The 20,053-nt window shown below is 40.6% G+C and overlaps 1 protein-coding gene across 4 annotated transcripts in view; it reads right to left on the bottom strand.

Moving 5' to 3' along the window:
* Positions 1 to 1,611: 1,611 nt before the first annotated feature.
* The window catches only part of ABCA9 (ATP binding cassette subfamily A member 9), a 58,094-nt gene continuing 39,652 nt past the window's right edge, over positions 1,612 to 20,053 (bottom strand). For 3 of the 4 annotated variants that reach the window (XM_037128102.2, XM_053657343.1, XM_053657340.1), the window contains 13 exons: positions 18,327 to 18,395; positions 17,819 to 17,910; positions 16,511 to 16,631; positions 15,806 to 15,920; positions 15,061 to 15,152; positions 12,805 to 12,965; positions 12,033 to 12,108; positions 11,865 to 11,959; positions 11,098 to 11,217; positions 10,746 to 10,886; positions 9,431 to 9,510; positions 3,134 to 3,189; positions 1,613 to 3,002 (listed from right to left, as the gene is read on the bottom strand). In XM_037128102.2, coding sequence (XP_036983997.2) covers positions 2,904 to 3,002; positions 3,134 to 3,189; positions 9,431 to 9,510; positions 10,746 to 10,886; positions 11,098 to 11,217; positions 11,865 to 11,959; positions 12,033 to 12,108; positions 12,805 to 12,965; positions 15,061 to 15,152; positions 15,806 to 15,920; positions 16,511 to 16,631; positions 17,819 to 17,910; positions 18,327 to 18,395 — 1,317 coding nt within the window. In that variant the 3' untranslated portion in view covers positions 1,613 to 2,903. Of the gene's footprint in view, positions 3,003 to 3,133; positions 3,190 to 9,430; positions 9,511 to 10,745; positions 10,887 to 11,097; positions 11,218 to 11,864; positions 11,960 to 12,032; positions 12,109 to 12,804; positions 12,966 to 15,060; positions 15,153 to 15,805; positions 15,921 to 16,510; positions 16,632 to 17,818; positions 17,911 to 18,326; positions 18,396 to 20,053 lie in introns of all 4 variants that reach the window. The other variant, XM_053657349.1, reaches the window with a different exon arrangement.

Here is a 20,053-nt window from a genome sequence, read left to right on the forward strand (position 1 = left end):
TAAATCAGAGACTTACAGACCCATAGCTTAGAAAGCAGCCAAGAATAATACCAGTATAACTCTGCCAATTCTGAGGCCTAAGAAACAAATTCCTATGGGTATTTCATAGAGCTTGCAAATGAATTCTCAAGTTCTTTGCCAAGATCATTGCATTTCCTTTTATATCCTTGTGGCTTTTGAAGTTCATAGCAAGGGAAGGCACTCCTGGTAACTTTATTTATACTTGTGTCTTGGAGTTCTCCCTGAGACAAATTTTGTTTTTCCCTTAATCAAAAACCTACAACATCTTCAAGGTCAACATAAAATTATTTCTTTTTAGAGTCAGTTGTTCACAGGTATGTATTTATTGCTATTTTATTGTTCATAGCTTTGATCTTATTTTCTTAAATAACTCCCTTTAACATTTCATATAATAATGATTTGGTGATGATGAACTCCTTTATTTTTTTCTTGTCTGGGAAGCTTTTTATCTGCCCTTCAATTCTAAATGAAGGCTTTGTTGGGTAGAGCAATCTTGGCTATAGGTCCCTGCTTTTCATGACTTTGTATATTTTTTGCCAATCCCTTGTATTCTGCAAAGTTTCTTTTAAGAAATCAGCTGACACTCCTATGGGAGCTCCCCTGTAGGTAACTAACTGCTTTTCACTTGCTGATTTTAAGATTCTCTTTGTATGACCCTGGCTGGTGTAGCTCAGTGGATTGAGCATGGGCCTGCGAACCAAAGGATTGTGGTTTGATTCCCAGTCAGGACACATGCCTGGGTTGCAGGCCAGTTGCTAGCAGGGGATGCATGAGAGGCAACCATACATTGATATTTCTCTCCCTCTCTTCTTCCCTTCCCCTCTAAAGATAAATAAATAAAAAATTCTCTCTTTATGTTTAACTTTTGTCATTTTAATTATGATGTGTCTTAGAGTGGGCTTCTTTGCATCCATCTTATTTGAGATCTCTGTGCTTCCTGGACTTGCATATCTATTTCCTTCATTAAATTAGAAAGTTTTCTTTCATTATTTTTTTCAAATAGATTTCCAGCTTCTTGCTCTTTCTCTTCTTCTTCTGGCACCCCTATGATGCAAATGTCAGAATACTTGAAGTTATCCCAACGGCTGCTTATATTATTCTTATTTTACTTGATTCTTTTTTCTTCTTGTTGTTATGATTCATTGTTTTTTTGCTCAAAGAACGGAGACAGAATCATGGATTCAGAGAGCATTTTGATGGTTGCCAGTTGGGAAGAGGTTGTGGGAGAATGGGTGAGGAGGTGAGGTGAGGTGATTAAAAAGTACAAATAGGTAGTTACAGAATAGCCATGGGGATGCAAGATACAGTAAATGGAGTAGCCGAAGAACTTACAAGTATGACCCATGGACATGAACAATGGTGGGGGGATTGCCTGTGGGAGAGGAGGGTGCTGGGTGGAGGGGGGCAAAGCAGAAAAAATTGGGATAACTGTAATATCATAATCAATAAAGGGTAATAAAAATAAATTGATAAAATTATTTCCTTCCACTATGACAAGTGTACTGTGATGGCTTTAAATTGCAGTGTTTATGACAGCAACTGTGTATAAAATATAACAAAATAATAAGTTTTGATGATTTGCCTGTAGATCCTTCAATTGTAACAAAACACATAAAACTTGGGACACTTTTCAAAATTATACCTGAGATATTTATATTAAACCATTCACAATGGGATCATTTGGATTTATCACAATAATTGGTTATTTTTTAGGGCAAAAATAGTTTTTAGCTTCAAATCCTTGTATTGTTCTGGTTGACACTGTAACAATTAGAATTTGATTATATAGTGTCTACTGGGTTCTTTAGATTCTCTCCCCAAAAGACAACAAAAACTTCAAGTTGAAGGAATGTTCTTTATACCTTCAGTGAAATGTCAATCCAATGTTTAATAACTGCTTGATGAAATCTTAAAGTAGGTGGCATCAGACAGGCTCCTGGATTTGAATTCTGCGTCTTTGTGACCTATAACATGGGAAGGTCAACTTGTCTAAATACACTGCATTTATATGTCCATATTAGACTTTTATTGTTGTATAACAAATTACCATACACTTAGTGACTTACGCAACAATGAAAGTAGCAACAACAACAATAGAAACTAATCTGAGTGTACAAGTATATTGTGTTGATTTTAAGGTGTTTATAGAGTCACCAGTTGAATAAATCATAATGGATATGGACATGGGAAATTAAGATCAATATATATGGGTGGATCTACTGCTTTGCATAGATCATTGTATCATAGAAAACATAAAATCAGAAATATATTTAAAAATTATATGCAAGATAAGTAATTTTTATCAACTTGATAATTCAAAGTCTTACTGCGATTATTTATTTTAACAGGTTTCAAATTTCCTTTCTAGTCACAACAAGCAAAGCATGAACTCTACAATCCAAAATCTGAAAAATGATGAAAAAGGAAAACCCACGAATTAAGAAAAAGTAAAAAAAAAAAAAAGCAGCAGTGAATTACAAAAAGCAAAAACTTTGCTGCTGTGTAATCAGTGGACTTCCTGCCCCCTAAAATCAGCCTTGTCTTACTTGGTATTCTAATCAAAAAGATAAGAGAATGTCCAGTATATTAAAGTGCAGTGAAAGAAAATGAAGCAATCTCTGAATCATCCTCAGAAGCAGAAACAATTCTGTAACAAATGCATTTTTTCAGTTTACTACTGTATGAAATGTGGAATCTGGTGGCTGGTGCAGAGGCTGCAGGATCTGGCTTCCTCAGTCCCACTGTAGTAATATTATTGAGAAAAATCATGACATAAGTTTCAAAAGCACCTTGTACAAATCTGAGATAAGGAGTATTCACGCTATAAAATGTTATCTTAAAACAGTCACAAGGTTAAAGAGCAACCCAGGGTATTTGGGGCTTCAAGGCTCTTCCTGTGGCAGGAGCTTCCACTTCACTGATAGATGGACTTCCTCCTCCAAGTCCTCCCGCTCCTGCTCCTTGGAGAGCTCCAGGAAAACCTGACATGGAGAAAAAAAGCAAAGGGAGAGGGAGTCACACTGCTTCCTGGAGTTCAAGTGAGCACAAAGAATATGCAAATAGTATATATTTATATCCATGGGGGATACAAGAATTTCTAAAATTGACCCACCTGCTCCAGGGTAGACTGCGAGAGGCTGTACTCCTCCAGGTCGAAGCTCTGTTTAACTGCACAAGGATGGATATGTATTAGGAAACCATATATTTTTGGTCCAGGGAGTTGTACCAAGACGTGTATAAGAGGTACACTAGTAGATCTTAAATATAAAAGACAAGGGAACACAATTCTTGAACTAAATATGAGCACACGAGTTTACGTTCTAGTCCCATTACAGGATGGAAATACTCTTCCATTGTCTGAGGATGTGGGCAGAGACACCACTAGACTGAAAACAACATAAGGGGTTCCAGACCACCTAAGTAGGTTAAACTGTGAGTGGTTCCCTTTGTGCTGGAACTCTATCATGTGCCCCTCTCCATGAACCCTCATTCTTCTCTGCCCTGCTCTCTGCTCCAGAGGCTCCTTCTGGAGGTTCCACCAGCAGCAGCCCAGAAGAAGGAACAGAGAAGAGGAGAGGTAGCTCAAGGCCTTTATTCTTTCACTTCCCCTCTGACACCATCCATGTTGCTTATTGAAAGTCACCACTCCCCTCAAGGTGGCACATTCTACATGACCCTGCACCCAGGTTTCAGTCACTGCTTCCTCTTTTAGTCCCTTCAGACCTAGGGATGGGGACACTTCTGCTGGTTTAGCCTTGGGTAATTGCACTGTTCCTGGCACCTTTGCAAATAGTCCCTTTATAAACAAAACTTCCCTGAATTATCCTATTTTGAATTTTCAATCTGTTACCAATCTGGATTATGACTGAGATCCCAAATGTGCAGATACACAAGGGGAGGAAATAATGAGTAGAAAGGTAAGACTGAAAAGCAGTCATCAGATTGCTGGGGTGGGGTTGGCCTGCAATTTGGAAATATGGGAATGGGTTCTTGACTCATGTCTGGAAACACATAAAGAAATCATGCTGTGGACTTCCGCCAAGATGGAGGCGTAGGTGGAAACACCTTGCGTCCTCGCACAACCAAATCTAAAAACAACAAAGTTTTAATAATAAACGCAACCAAACCACACAGAAAATTGGCAATACGGAGTCTGAAAACAACGAAATACTCAGCTAAACCGGTAAGAGGGGCGAAGCCAGCAGCGGAGCGGGTTGGCCAAAAAATCCCCGACGGGGGTGGTGCATAAGCAGCTGAAGGCGCGGATCCCAGGTGGGGGCTAGCTACGGGCGGACACAGGGAAGAGGCTGGGCTGGCTGTCTGCAGTCGGTTGGGCATTTGCGTGCAGATAAACCAGTGAAGAGGTGAGCATTGAGACTGCACAGCGCAGGGTGCCAGGCTTGCACATTTCCGCTCAGATAAACAGGAGGGGGTGAGCGGTGGGATGGACTGGGCGAGCGGAGAGGACTGCCATTGCTCCCTCTCTCACCCTGCCCCCACATACAGCATCACAAACCAGGGACCTGGGTGGCCCCGCCCTGGTAAACAACTAAGCCTCCGCTCCTCATACTTAATGGGCATGAACAGATAAAAAATGGCTCAAGAAGATCTCAAAGCCCCAGAGCCCATAAATCTAAGTGATGAAGAAATAGCAAAACTTTCAGATGCACAGTTCAAAACACTGGTGATCAGGATGCTCACAGAACTGGCTTATTTTAGTCACAAATTAGAGGAACATATGAAGGCTAAACTAATTGAAAGGAATGGTAATGCACAGGAAACCAATAGTAATAGAAAGGAAACTGGGACTCAAATCAAAGGAGTAGACCAGAAGGAAGGAAAAAATGACCAAACAGAAAAGAATGAAAAAAAAATTTTTTTAAATGAGGAGAGGCTTAGGAACCTCCAGGACGTCTTTAAACATTCCAACATTTGAATTATAGGGGTACCAGAAGGGGAAGAGGAACAGTCATGAGTGGAAACCCTATTTGAACAAATAATAAAAGAGAACTTTCCTGTTCTGGCAAAGGAAATAGACTTCCAGGAAATCCAGGAAGCTCAGAGAGTCCCAAAAAGTTGGACCCAAGAAGAAACACACCAAGGCACATCATCATTACATTAGCCAGGATTAAAATGAAGGAGAGAATCCTAGAAGCAGCAAGAGATAAGGGGACAGTCACCTACAAAGGAGTTCCTATCAGACTGTCAGCGGATTTCTCAAAAGAGACCTTACAGGCAAGAAGGGGCTGGAAAGAGGTATTCCAAGTCATGAAATCCAAAGACCTACAACCAAGATTGCTCTACCCAGCAGAGTTTTCATTTAGAATGGAAGGACAGATAAAGTGCTTCTCAGATAAGATCAAATTCAAGGAGTTCATCATCACCAAGCCCTGATTATATGAAATGTTAAAGGGACTTTCCTAAGAAAAAGAAGATAAAAAATATGAAGAGTGAAAGGACAGCAAACTCACAGTTAGTAACAACCACAGCTAAAACAAAAGCAAACTAAGAGGACAGCTAGATCAGGAGCAGAACCATAGAAATGAAGATCACGTGGAGGGTTAGCAACAGGGGAGTGGGAGAAGGAGAAGGGAGGAGAAGGTACAGAAAATAAGTAGCATAGACAGTAGATAGAAAATAGATGGGGGAGGGTAAGAATAGTAGGGGAAATACAGAATCTAAAGAACTTGAGACACATGTTCATGAACTAAAGGGGGGATGGTGGGGGAGGGGTGTGCAGAGTAGAGGGGAAGGGAGGGGGGAAATAGAACAAATGTAATGGCATAATCAATAAAAAAAAGAGAAATCATGCTGTGGATGGCTGATGGCTCTGCACTTTCAGAGTCTGGAGAAGTAAAGAATCTGTGTGTTTCTCAAATAATGCAAAGTGGGAGGGATACCAGTAGGTATCCCTAGAAGATATCCTAGAAAGTTAAAAAGAGATTCCAAGAAGCCAGCAAGGTGTTCACAAGAGCCCAAAGGGAGGCGGCCACTCCAGGAAGCTGTGGTCAGAGACTAAATATGGGAAGGGAGAGGGTCTCTTCAAGGAAACCGCAGAAGCAGCCCACAAGAGAAGGGGAGTCAGAGCCTGTTGCCATAGCACAGCTCTAATGAGCAAATCAAGTTTCGCTTCCATATTATCTCTTCTCCCCTCTCCTTATACTCTGTCCTAGAGAGGGCAAAACATCAGCTTATGAGTAGAGAATGAGCAGGAAGAGAGATAAAACTGACCATTCTACCTTTTTAGCTTCAAGTCTTCAAATCTGAAGCAAGAAAGGGGCATGTGAGGCTCTGATTTTGCTGGAATTTACATTACCCAAAGGCAATATGACTGTATGCAAGAATGAGTCTATGTAGCAAGATAAAGGCATAATCATAGGACATGCATTTTGCTTCCAGGCTGCTTGGCCTAGCCCATAATTGCAATACATGCATTGCAGCTGAGAATGTAAGTATAGCCAATTTGACATTTGGAGAAAAAACTGCTAGCTTACATTTCAATATATTTTTTTTTGTCTGTAAGGATTTAATTAGATAAGAAAAGTGTGGAGAAACTGCATATATATTGATAAATGTTAGTTAACATATCACATTTCAATATTTTGTACTTTGTGTTATCTTCACATAATGGGATAAGAAACTGATAATACACTGTTTTTCTTCCCTAAATTAGAACTTCAGTTTCAGCAAATTAAGCACAGCAGAGGAAATCTGAAGAGGGAGGGGACATTTTTGAAAGCAGAAAAATTAAAAGGCTCTTAAGAAAACACTCCATTGTGAGACTTCCGGCCAAGATGGAGGCATAGGTAGACACACTGTGCCTCCTTGCACAACCAAAAGAAGAACAATAATTTTAAAACAAAAAACAACCAGAACCAACAACAAATTGAACTGTATGGAAGTCTGACAACCGAGGAGTTAAAGAAGACACATTCATCCAGACAAGGAGGAGGGGACCCACAGGGTCCTAGAATGTACACAAGCCAACCCACATGGGAATCAGCACCAGAAGGGCCCAATTTGCTTGTGGGAAGCAGGGGAAGTGACTGAAATCTGGCAGAGAGTGGAGCAAGTGCCATTATTCCCTCTCAGACCCCTTCCCCACATACAGCATCACAAACCAGTGATGTGGGTTAACCCTCCCTGGTGAATACCTAAGGCTCCACCCCTTACTAGGTAACAGGCATGTCAAGACAAAAAAATGGCCCAAATGAAAGGACAGATCAGAGCTCCAGAAAAAATAAAACTAAGCAACAAAGAGGTAGCAAAGCTATCAGATGCACAGTTCAAAACACTAGTAATCAGGATGTTCACAGAAGTGGTTGAATTTGGTCACAAATTAGATGAAAAAATGAAGGCTACACTAAGTAAAATAAAGGAAAATGTACAGGGAACCAATAGTGATGGGAAGGGAACTGGAACTGGAATCAATGCTGTGGACCAGAAGGAAGAAAGGAACATCCAACCAGAAAAGAATGAAGAAACGAATTAAAAAAAATTGAGGACAGGCTTAGGAACCTCCAGGACATCTTTAAACATTCCACCATCTTAATTACATGGGTACCAGAAGGAGAAGAGGAAGAGCAACAAATTGAAAACTTACTTGAACAAATAATGAAGGAGAACTTCCCCAACCTGGGAAAAAAAATAGACTTTCAAGAAGTCCAGAAAGCTAAGAGAGTCCCACAGAAGTTGGATGCAAGGAGGAACACACCAAGGCACATCATAATTATATTACTCAAGATAAAAATTAAACAGAGAATCCTAGAATCGGCAAGAGAAAAGGAGGCAGTTACCTACAAAGCAGTTCCTGTAAGACTCTAAGCTGATTTCTCAAAAGAGACCTTATAGGTAAGAAGGGGCTGGAAAGAAGTATATTCCAAGTCATGAAAGGCAAGGACCTATATCCAAGATTGCTCCAAGCTTTTTATTTAGAATGGAAGGGCAGATAAAGTACTTCTCAGATAAGGTCAAGTTAAAGGAGTACATCATAACCAAGCCCTTATTATAGGAAATGTTAAAGGGATTTATCTAAGAAAATGGAGGTAAAAAATATGAATGGTAAAATGACAGCAAACTCACAGTTATTAACAACTTCACCTAAAACAAAAACAAAAGCAAACTAAGCAAACAACTAGAACAAGAACAAAACCACAGAAATGGAAATCACATGGAGGGTTATCAACAGGGGAGTGGGAAGGGGAGAAAGGGAGAAAAGGTACAGAGAATAAGTAGCATGGATGGTAGGTAGAAAATAGACAGGGGGAGGGCAAGAATAGTATGGGAAATGTAGAAGCCAAAGAATTTATATGTATGACCCATGGACATGAACTAAAGTGGGGGAATGTGTGTGGGGAGAGGTGTGCAGGGTGGAGAGGAGTGAAGGGGGAAATGGGACAACTGTAATAGCATAATCAATAAAATATATTTAAAAAAGAAGAAAAAGCTCCATTGTATTCTAGGGAGGCAGCCTTCCTGCAACATCTCTCTCCCTGCTTCTCCTTCATTGTAAAACCCTTCCTGTTGATCAGAGCTGATTGTGGGACTCCTTCCCACTGAAATATTGCAAAATTGGTCAAAAGGCCAAAATAGTCAGTGTGGAAAATGGACCATACACCATACAGTGAAGGTGACTGGCAAAGTCAGAAAGTAAAAAGAAAACCTATGTGGGGTCATCACAAGCTTATCTTGAGGGGAAGAATCTCATTAAGAACTAGAATGCCTGGGACTTCCAAAGATGATGGATGACAGGCAAAGGAAGTACAAGTCACAAAAAGGGGAGGTGTTCAGCTTTTTATCAGGTTTTATACACTGGCATGACAGGCAAAAACTTAGTCCAGGTCAGCACAGTTTCCAAAAGTCCAAATCTTAAATCAGAATTTAAGAGCCTAGGAAAGAGTTATGACTTAGCCTAGTTCAATGGAGAGGTGCCTTCTTATCAGCATCTAATGCTATCAAAGAATGCAAAGCCACAAAACCAAGTGTGTATCTTTCTTTTTGCATGTATTTCTGGGTACTACCATCCCAAATGCCAATGGTCTCTTCCCTCTAGGGCCTCACTCATTTAGGACAGAGTTTTTCAACTTTGGCACTAATGATATTTTAGTCCAATCACTCTCTCTTGCAGGTGGGGGCTGACCTGTGCTTTGTGGGATGTTTAGCATCATCCCTGGCCTTGACCTATTAGATACCAGTTGCTTCCACAACCCTTCCTCCAGTCATGGCAACCAAAATTACCCCCGGATATTGCTAATTCACCACTGGTTGAGAACCACTGGATTAAAAGTCTTAATAATTTATTTTTGGTATAATATCACAATTTTATATTCACATACATATCCTACTGGCTTTACACAAGATCTCAATTTACCTGTTTCCCAGTGTCTGATCTCTAAACAGTTGCTCTTACCTATCTCTAATTTAAAGAAAGCCTTCGATAAGGGCCACACATCCTCAACAGGCAGCTTGTACACCATCAGGGAGGAGTACCTGTGGGGAAAGCAATAAGGCTGAACTCTGGGTTTCCAGAGCCCAACCACTGACAGGCAGATGTCTAAACAGGAGCAACAGTCTGATGGGTGTGAAGTGATACTTCATTGTGGTTTTAGTTTGCATTTCTCTAAAGAACAAACTAAATGAACAGACAAAATTGAAATAGACTCATCGATACAGAGAACATCTCGACAGATGCCAGATTTGGGGGAAGATGGGAAGCTGGGTGAAAAAGGTAAAGGGACTAAGAAGTACAAGTTGGCAGTGACAAAATAGTCATGGGAATGGAAAGCGCAGCACAGGGAATGTAGTCAGTAATACCGTGGTAGCCATGTATGGTGCCAGGCGGGCACTGGAAATGCTGGGGGGACCACTTTGTAATGTATGTGATTATTTAACCACTTGCTGTACACTTGAAACTAACAGAAAATAATACTGGATGTAAGCTATAATTGAAACATAAAATTAAAAAATAACAAAATGATATCATGACTTTGGGAAAAATAAGTAAAAAGGAGCAAAAATGTGGCCAATAATTTGTTTGCATGTATATATCTGTATAGTGTTAGAAACAGCCATAGGGTGAATGCTCCAAAAGAAGTCAGTTGACTAAAGCAGAACCATTGTAAGGCTCTTAAGAAAAGGCTTCTTTGACTCTACACAGGAATGAGAGACAAATGGCAGGAAACCAACTGTGTGCATGCCTCTTGAAGAGAAGAAGTGGGTTACGTATCATCCTTCTTTCTTAGTCAGAAGACAATAGCATTTAACTAAAAAACACTAGGTTTGCTTCCTGGCTCCAGCACCAGTTACATGGCCTTATCAAACCTACCTGAGTCTCAAGCGCCATTTGTTACTGATAATAATGAAAAGGCTGAGACACCACACAGTGAGCTTTGACTCATGCCTGGAACTGGGCATCGTACAGGTGATTGCATTTAATGGGGATGGTTCCACCCTCTAGTAAGAGCAATTGAAATGAACTAGGTACCAGCACATGTCGGTACCTGGCACATTCCCTGACAAGAATCAGCTTCCAAATCAGCACTTTGTTCTCTTATTTCCCTCCTGTGGGATCCCTTGGATTTGGGCCTTTCTCTAGAAGTTAAAGTATTCACGGTTACCATAAAGTTAAAAAAAGAAAGAAAGAGATGATAAAGGGTTTTTTAAATGTTTCATCACAAAATAGGAAACAAAAGACCAAGATGAAACAGAACACTGCCTGTGTTTACCTTTCCTGCCGAGCAGCCTGGGGGAAGAGCCTCAGAATTTCCGTGTGGAGGGGCTCCTTGTGAGCGAGGGTCTTCACCTTCATTTCCAGCAGGTAATCCTTGCCAAATTTGCTCTTCAGGTGCTGGATGGAACCAATACATCTGGAGGTGGGTGGGGAGCGAGAAGAATGAAGTCAACCAAGGAAAGGGAGACAAATCTACAACTGGTGCTTTTTGGCCTCGGTAGGCGTGTGTAGGCTGGGCCAGGTAGAACGGGAGCTGCAGCCTTTGCAGCTCCTCACAGTGATGCAGTGTGCTGGGAAATGCCGTCCTTCATTCAGGGCATAACTGGGGGCCAAGCGTGGGCACCCACCTGAGCCTCCCGGACACCATGATGGCCACGCGGTCACACACAGCCTCAGCCTCCGCCATGTAGTGGGTGGTCAGAAGGGCGCCCCTCTCTGTGTTTCTGATGGTGGCCCGGATCGCCTGCCTAAAGTTAGGTCAAGGGATGTGTTAACTAGTGGGAATGCTGGGATAATGTGAAAAAAAATTTTTAAAGAAATTACCATTGTCGCGTATGGAACAATTTGTGAATCCAGATCAGACAAAGGAAGGATTTTTTGCAGGGATTAAATGCATGGAAATAACCAAACTATGGTTTGGGCTGAACAGAGAGAATGATATTGGGTAAAAGTTTGTTTAGAAAAATGCTGAGTTTCAAGAATATGTATGAGAAGGCAGTAGGTAAAAAGATAGAAAATGATAACATTTAAAAATATGATAATAATGATATATACCCTAAAGTGCACAATAGCAGATTTCAGAATACTCCTAACATCATTAAAGACTATATTTCATGTATGGAATTTTTTTCTGCCAGTAGAATTATGTCTCAGGAAGCATTGCAGAAAGCTTTAAAACTTAATATAGATTGATGTCACTGAGTATAAAAATGGGCCACGCATACCCAGATGACTAAATTGAGAACAAAATTCTCCAACTATTCTCCCCCATAAAAATTGGTGGTGATGTGCTATCAGATTTTTTCCTGTAATATTGCTTTTGCTGTTAATGTCGATGTCTTTCACTTTGGAAGTAAAACAGTTTCACTTTGCGTTGCTCATGACATCTCCTCACCACATCTGCTGCTGCCCCTCGGGGTCCATGCCCGTGGACGGCTCGTCCAGCAGCACCACCGACGGGCTTCCCAGCATGCTCAGCGCGAAGCACAGCTGGAACGAGAGGAACAGCACATCTGGCCCCGACCTGTGGGCTGCGCAGAGTGACACCGAGCCCCACCCTTACCTTTCTCTTGATTCCCTGGGACAAGGCCCTCACGGGCTGCTTCTGCTGGTCCTGCAGCTTGAGCGCCTCCACCAACCTGCCAGAGACAGTGAGTCAACCCACATCATCCCTGCAGAACGGGGTGTGCTGTGAGAGAGTGAGCAAATCAGAAGACTACACCGCAGAACTTTTAGAAACACTATTCAGATAGATCATAAAATAGAAACTAAATATGATTGTCTAAGCACAATGTCGTACACCTGAAACTAATATAAAATAATATATAAGGTCAACAGTAGTCAAAAAATAAAATATAAAAAAATTGAAAATTTCCAGGATACTTTATGGACCTTTCATGGTTTCTAAAATCACATTTTCAATAACTTCTTTTTGTATTAAGAATAATGAATACTTGGCTGGTGTAGCTCAGTGGATTGAGCACGGGACTGTGAACCAGAGTATCGCAGTGCGATTCCCAGTCAGGGCACATGCCTGGGTTGCAGGCCAGTTCCCAGCAGGGGATGCACGAGAGGCAACCCCACATTGATGTTTCTCCCTCTCTCTCCTTCCCTTCCCCTCTAAAGATAAATAAATAAAATCTTTAAAAAAAGGAATAATCAATAAACTTTTCCTCTCCAGGCTTAAAATGAGAGAATGTAACACTGAACTGGGGTCTGATAACCAAGTCCTCTCTCATAGCCATGGACTCAGCAGTTAGAATTGCCCTTCCTTAATTTTGTGTGAAGCTATTACATCCCCGTAGTAGAGAACAGGTGATTCTCCCCCAAGGTACCGTGTGATGGCGACTGTGGCATCTGCTTTCTGGAGCCCTTTCACTGCAGCGAACACCTCCAGATGTTCCCTCACTGTCAGGTTGGGCCACAGTGCATTTTCTTGAGGGCAGTACCCCAGGAACTTGGGGGCTTCTCCTCCGCTGCTCCCCTTCAAAATCACCTACACAAAAGTTCATTCTCACACTCTGTCCAAAATTGTATGTGTGTGCATGTGGGTGTGTATTTCAATGATGTGCTTCTCTGATGCACACAAGGCTGCCAAGAATATAAAGCCAGTAAGTCATCACTTACCTCTGGGAAAAAAAATGATAGAAACTCAATAAACCCAAAGGCCCATATCCCACATTGTTCTATCCCTCCATTATAGTTTAGGCTTTAGAACCACATCCATCACCATGGCTGAATTCAAGTCTGCTTATTTTGTTGTCCAGTGTTGGACTTCATTTGTTGATCCAAACATTCAAAGGGACAGATACTTGAAGACTCTGTTTTTCCAATGTTAAAATAGCTATTACTGTTTAATCTGTTTTATAAGTTTATTGTGAGGATTACACAAGGTAGTTCTTTTCAGTCAGGGACAATCCCCCTCCCGCGGACATGTAGCAATATCTGGAGACATCTCTGATTGTCTCAACTGGGGTGCTAATGTGATCTAGTGAGTAGAGGGTGGGGAAGCCACTACATATCCTACAACAAGTGGGACAGTCCTTTGCAATAAAGAATGACCTGGTCCAAAATGTCACCAGTTCCGAGCTTGAGAAATCCTGAACTAAGCTAATAAATGAAAAGTCCTTAGCACCAGTCTGGCACATGGGAACCGACAAATACATGATAGTACTTATTATTTTTATGAGACAGATACTATCTAATAATAATAAAAAATAAATTATTATTGTGTACCAGTGTACCAGTGTTTACTACATGCCAGAATCCAAATATTTTATGGTTTGAATTACTTCATCCTTAGAAAGACCCGTGTGACTGAGGTGTTGGTTTGATCATCCCTGATTTACATGTGAGAAATCTAACATGTGTACAGATGCAGAAACTCACAGATGACACAGTATAAACCTGGGAGCTGAAATTGGGATCTACCATCAGAATCCAAGCCCTTCACCTCCATATTGTATTGTCTGTCCTCCATACAAAAGAGAAGAAACATAGTTAACTTGGCTTCATAGAGCTTTCAATCCAGTGAAACAGGAAACAAAACATACACGTGAGTGAATTGTAGCCTCTGCTTCAGACTTTCGAGGAAACATATGTGCTATAGAATACCAGGGAGGATACAGTTTAGCTGCTGGTACAGTCAGGGATAAGGCTTTTGGGGAGGTAAATTTCAAGGTGATGAGAAGGAAATAACCAAGCACAGGGAAAGCTGAAGGAGGGTACTCTGATCACAGGAAAAACAAACTCATAGGTCCTACAGTGGGAAGACTCACCACAGGCCAGTGTGAGCAGGGGGTGTGGCGTGAAAGGTGTTCAATGGAGCCCAGATCTTGCAGGGCCGTTTGCGACCATGGTAAAGATTTTGGATCCATTATAACTAAAGGGTTATAAGCAGGAATGGGACATGACCTCATCTGCATTTTTAGGGACTCCTGGTGTCTCAGTGAGGTAAGGGTAGAAATGGAGAAGACAATTTAGGAAACCCCTATGACAATCAACACCACTGTACAGTGTCTCTTCATGAATACTCCCTCCGACCTTGATCTTCTGTCAAATGTCAATAGCATCTCCCCTTCAAACTGGTAGCCCTTTGATCTTTGTTCATCATTTTTCCCAACTTAGCCTGGATGTACAGCCAAGTTTTATTCATATAGTATTCTAGTTTTGCTTTGGAATTTAGACAGGTGCTAATTTTTCCTCTAACATATGATCTCTATTTTCTGTAATAAATCCTGGATCTTGGCAGTTCAACTCGACAAGTTCTCAGGGTGCATGAGTTCACCAAGCAAAGATCTCTGACCTCCAGTAGAGCTAATGCTTAGCTTTACTTCCCAAAAGATTGCCTTGTAGTGTCTGTTTTTCATTCAATAAAAGTCCTACTGTAGATAACATGCTGCTCTTTAGAGCATGTAACTCTTTTTGGAATTAAGGGGTGAAATTTTATGAATCCCCTTCATTCAATGCATAAATCACATTGACTAATACTGAAAGGTCACCTACGTTTGTGAGGATGGTCATCAATACATATAGCAAAACATTAGACCTAGGCAGCCATTAATGACTGGATTTCTGTGTGTGTTACTGACCTGTCCAGCAGTTGGCTTTGAGTCTCCGGTTATCATCTTAATAGTTGTGCTTTTACCAGCTCCGTTGTGTCCTAACAGACCTATAACTTCACCTGAAAAAATAGGTATGCTAAGAATTATAACCAGAAATAATCATAATAATAAAAAGCAAATACTGTTTGAGGACTCACTGTGTGTCAAGCTTTATGTCGAATGATGGGCATTAGTTCACTTATTCCTCACCCACAGACAAACCTGCATTATACAGGCGAGGAAACCAAGGCATAAAGGGGATAAATACTTGCCCAAGGTCATGCAACCAGTAAGAAAGAGGCTGAGCTGGAATGGAAACAAATTTTGATGCTGACCCCTGTTGCATTGCAGTGACACTCTGACCAAATGAGTCATTCGTTCAGAAGGAAGTAGGAGCTGCTACCTCCCGGTGACCTCCGGTATATGTGCTATTCCTCATTGTGAAATCAATTTGACCACTCAGAAAGCTCCTCCTTAGCACCAAAACTGCCTCTTTTTCACTTCCTGTTCTTTTTTGTTTGTTTCCACAGAACTGACATACTGTCATCTATGCAAAGAACAAATTGTTCTAACCAAGGCTTTAAGCATGGTGCATCGGTGGTACTCTGCTGCTGAGTTGGCTGCCTTTCGTGTTTACCAACGAGTGGCCTCAGGGTCAGATAGTATCACCCCCTTCAGAACACCTCATCTTCAGAAGTCAAGATCGCTCTGCTAACAGAACTACTTTTCCAACCTTTTTTAACGCAGAAAGAGACATTTCTCGTGGCCACTTTTTTCTTCCTCTTGGAAAAGCAGTTCTTTCTGCTGGCATATTCCTTCCGTAGACAACTGGCAATGATGACTGGTTTCTGGAGAGAAAAGTGAATAACCACAGGGTTTTATTTTCATCTTGAAATGAGTGAGTGCCCCACACTCTCCCGCAGCCAAATCTTCCCTTATACAAACACAATCCAACCCATTCCCTTAAAACTGCCATCTTAAAGCAAAGCCTCCCAATCTGCACTCCTGCAGCATAAGGATATTTGCACTGAATCATCTGTGTGATTCATGCTTGCCTTCCTCAGGAAACAGAATTAGGGACATTCACTAAGCAAATAGGTCTGTCAGGCACACACTCATAGGTGCACACACACACGTACATGCATACACCTCTGATGAACTCTCTCCTCCGAAGTGCTTTGCTTACTGCATCTTTATAGGTTTTATAATAATTAGCCTTACCCACCAAACTTGGGACTGAACAATTTTAATATGTGCCTGTGGTCTTTGGTTTCTGTTGGCATTGCAGATTTCCTGAAATCAAGTACTGAGCTATCTGTGTAAGGATGAAAGAAACTTAAAGTGTTTTGTTTTGTTTTTTTCCAAAATTCAGATCAGGAAGTTGCCCACTTTTTCTGAGAGGAGGTTACTTGGTGAAGAGCATTTTTAGGAGTTCCACCTCATCAGAGTCTGAGACAGTCACAGCGTTTGCTGTTCTTGTTCTTTCCATCTGAACATCTTCATCTTCTCCTTCGGGTTCTTCTGGATTTGGAAGAACTTTACTGCTTCTTGGTAAAATTCTAAAGTTAAGCCAGGTTTCTAGTTTAAAAACTTGTAGCAGAAATAATAAACTTTCTGTAAACTGTTATCAATTATTTAAATAGATTACATAACTGAGCACAACATCACCTTGCTTTTTCTGCCCTACACCCCGTGCCTGGCAAACAGCCTAGTTTTCCAATGATTCAAATGGTACTACTTTACATCATCCTTGCATTTTCTCTAAGTTTAATTCTTGTTGAATTTATTTTTTAAACAATAAAGTGGTATGCACACCTTGATAAAGGATTTTAGGGCAGGGTTGATAAAGGAATCTGGGAACTGTAATTTTGACAGATATTTTGGAATTCTGAAAGCTTTGTGAGAACAATGTCAACACACTTGGAATCAGAGAGATGTGTCCCAGAAAACCTAAGATACACAATCACCAGTTTCTGAGCATTATTACTTCTTGGGGACATGTGCCAAAATCACTCTTTCCAGACTAATTCTTCCCTTCATCATCCCCACCACTGATTACTGCTGATTCCTGTCTTTCTCTCTCAGGCCATCCCAAATTGCTGCTGTTAGCTGATTTCCTAAAACATGGCTGCCATCTTGTCACTATCCTGCTCTAATACCTACAATTAGACTTGAACTTGATTCATATTTTGTGAGTTAGACAAGGTTGTCAAAACACACCTGTGTGTTTCCCATTGCGTAATTTGTAAAACCTTCCCTGTTGTTCCCTGTTCCAAGACCCTCCGACATCTAGGTTCATTTTAATTTTCCATCAACCTCCAGTACAAGGAAGGCTTCAAGTTCATTCCAGCTGCCTTCCTGACCCTATAGGATGGTGGCATTTATTCCAATTCTTGTCCTCTTTTCCCAGACTACTCTTCCTTCTTAAATTGGCTACACATATCCAATTGCTTGTATATACTTAGCCATTATTTCTAAGTACCACCTCTCATATATAACTTTCTTCTAGTATGTCAGTGAAATTACAGGCTGCTTTAATTTTTCAGTGTCTTATGTGTGTTAATGGGGCTTTTCTCCCTAGACTATAAGCTCATTAAAGTACCAACAATTATAATTTTGTATACTACACAGTCCCTTAAAAATAATCCCGTATAGTACTTTTTACTCAATTAATTTAAGCCTACTAAAATGTCTTTAACAATAAATATTAAAATAAAATATGAAATTCTATTTGAATTCTCTTGACCTGAATACAGGATCCTTTCTCATTGATTTCTTCCTAGAGTTTGCTTCTAGACATCGTAGAATGAAAAGCAAAACCAAAAATTGAAGGTAAGGCTAGGGGGGAAAAAAACAATCAAAATTAGCATCACCATGAAAACAACAATTTCAGTATTAGAATTGACTTAAGGAGTTTAATCATATGTAAAGATAGATTTGATAACATTTTCATTAGATTGAAAAATTGTATTCCTTATTCTATGAAACTCTCAGAATTCACTTCACTGCTCTTCAGAGAAACCACGACAGAAACTGTAGGTTGATACTAACTCTATTCATGCCTTTGAGAGTTTGCTCTTCATACTCAGTGTCAGGTGATCATTACAAAGCCAGTGGTCCAGAATTTAAGGCTTCTGAGTATGTGTGTGTTCAGTGCCAAAATTTTAAGCATCAGAATTAAATTTTTAACTTAATGCAAAGCATATAAATGTGTCCCCTCATGTAAGAACATTTAAATAGAAACGTTTTCTTACTATTAGCAGTGCCAGAAATACAGAATAATGCTGTGAAGTTCCTAAATAATCCACAGAGTCAGGAGAAATCTGTAAAATGAGAAAAAAGTGTGTTTAGATGAAACTTCACCTGTTCGTGAATCTCATCTCAGTTAAGATAAATTAAGGTCCATTGCATGACCTTACCAGCCTTCTATGTAATTATTGCTTGTACAGCAGGTAGAAGTCAATTTCTGCCTGTGCAGTTTGTCTTCCTTGATTTTAATGTCATTTGGTGACCTGTTAACCTGTGCTTGGCTATCGGCTCAGATGCTTTTATATTTTATGCTGTGGCTTAGCAGGATTCACCCTGCTAGGGGAACTTGGGTGGTGTTGGCAGGACACATCTAACCCATGGGTGGGTTTATTCTAAGACAACCCTCTGCCCTGACTTTACATTTCTTTCTCTCTGTATCTGTGCTCCTTCCCCCTCTTCTTCTCCCACAGTTCTAGAATAATTGCATTGCTCTGTCCATTGCCATACCCACTCAGGAAAAATCACGACAACCTGTCATGTTGAAGGCAAAGCTCTTTACCTGCTTTCACTTAAGTGCATGGTTTCCATTAGATTTATAATGCACTTTGAGACATGCCCCAATTTTCTGGTGAATTAAGAGTAGAGGCCCAATTTTGTTGCTTCTTTTTAAAAGATTTTATTTATTTATCTTTAGAGAGGGGAAAGGAGGGAGAAAGGGAAGGAGAGAAACATCAGTGTGTGGTTGCCTCTCAAGCACCTTCTGCTGGGGATCCAGTCCATAACCCAGGCATGTGCCTTGACTGGGAATTGACCCAATGGCTCTTTGCTTTACAGGCAGGCACTCAATCTACTAAGCCACACCAGCCAGGGCTCAATTTTGTTTCTTGCACTATATTTCCCAAGATGTTTCTTTTTTTCTGAGCAACATCCATTTACAACATTCGTTTACTACATCCATTTAAAAATGGATGTGAGTACACATCCATTTAAAATGGATGTAGTAAATCTCTAAAAAGATGGCACCATCTTTGCGGTGGATGGCACCATCACAGCAATCCAACACCAAAAAAAGATGATTTTTTTTGCATTATTGGATGATTTGCCAGGATCCTGACCTCATTTCAAGTGATCTTTTTCTTCTAAATGTTTTAGTGACCCATTTCCAATATCTGTGATGCATCCAACATCCGTTTTCAGCCTCCCCACCTTTTGCCCTGTCTGCCACTACATTTTATGTTTTCAGCTTCCTTCCTCTGTAATTTGGAGTTGGTGAACCTCCATCCCACCAACCCCTCTGCTTATCACTCTCCATAAGCTCCCTCATTTCCTTCACTTGTTTATTTCCTAGCTTAGAATCCTTGATCAACTGTTATGATCTTTCTTTATATAGAGCCACCCTCTTCCACATCATTTTCTTTGTCAGATTCATCTTGCAACCTGATTGAATGCAGCCCTCCACTTGCCCTGATCTGTATCTAAGAAACAGACTGTGATATCAAACACTCAACTTAGCTGACTTCACTTGAAAAACAGGGCCAGGAATTCTTTAGCCCTGGCTATCAGTCCTACTGACCTACTCTCTGAAATAATACTTTATATCTCTTGTTATTTCCTCAAAATTCCAACACCTCTCTTCACTTCATTTTCAGTTGATAATTTCACTTCTACTCCTAAAAAAGTACAATCAGTCAGAAGAGAATCACTGCATGTTTTTACCAACAAAGCTATTTGT

This window comes from Artibeus jamaicensis, unplaced genomic scaffold, assembly GCF_021234435.1.
Source record: "Artibeus jamaicensis isolate MK-2021 breed Jamaican fruit bat unplaced genomic scaffold, CSHL_Jam_final contig_1998, whole genome shotgun sequence".
Taxonomy (NCBI): domain Eukaryota; kingdom Metazoa; phylum Chordata; class Mammalia; order Chiroptera; family Phyllostomidae; genus Artibeus; species Artibeus jamaicensis.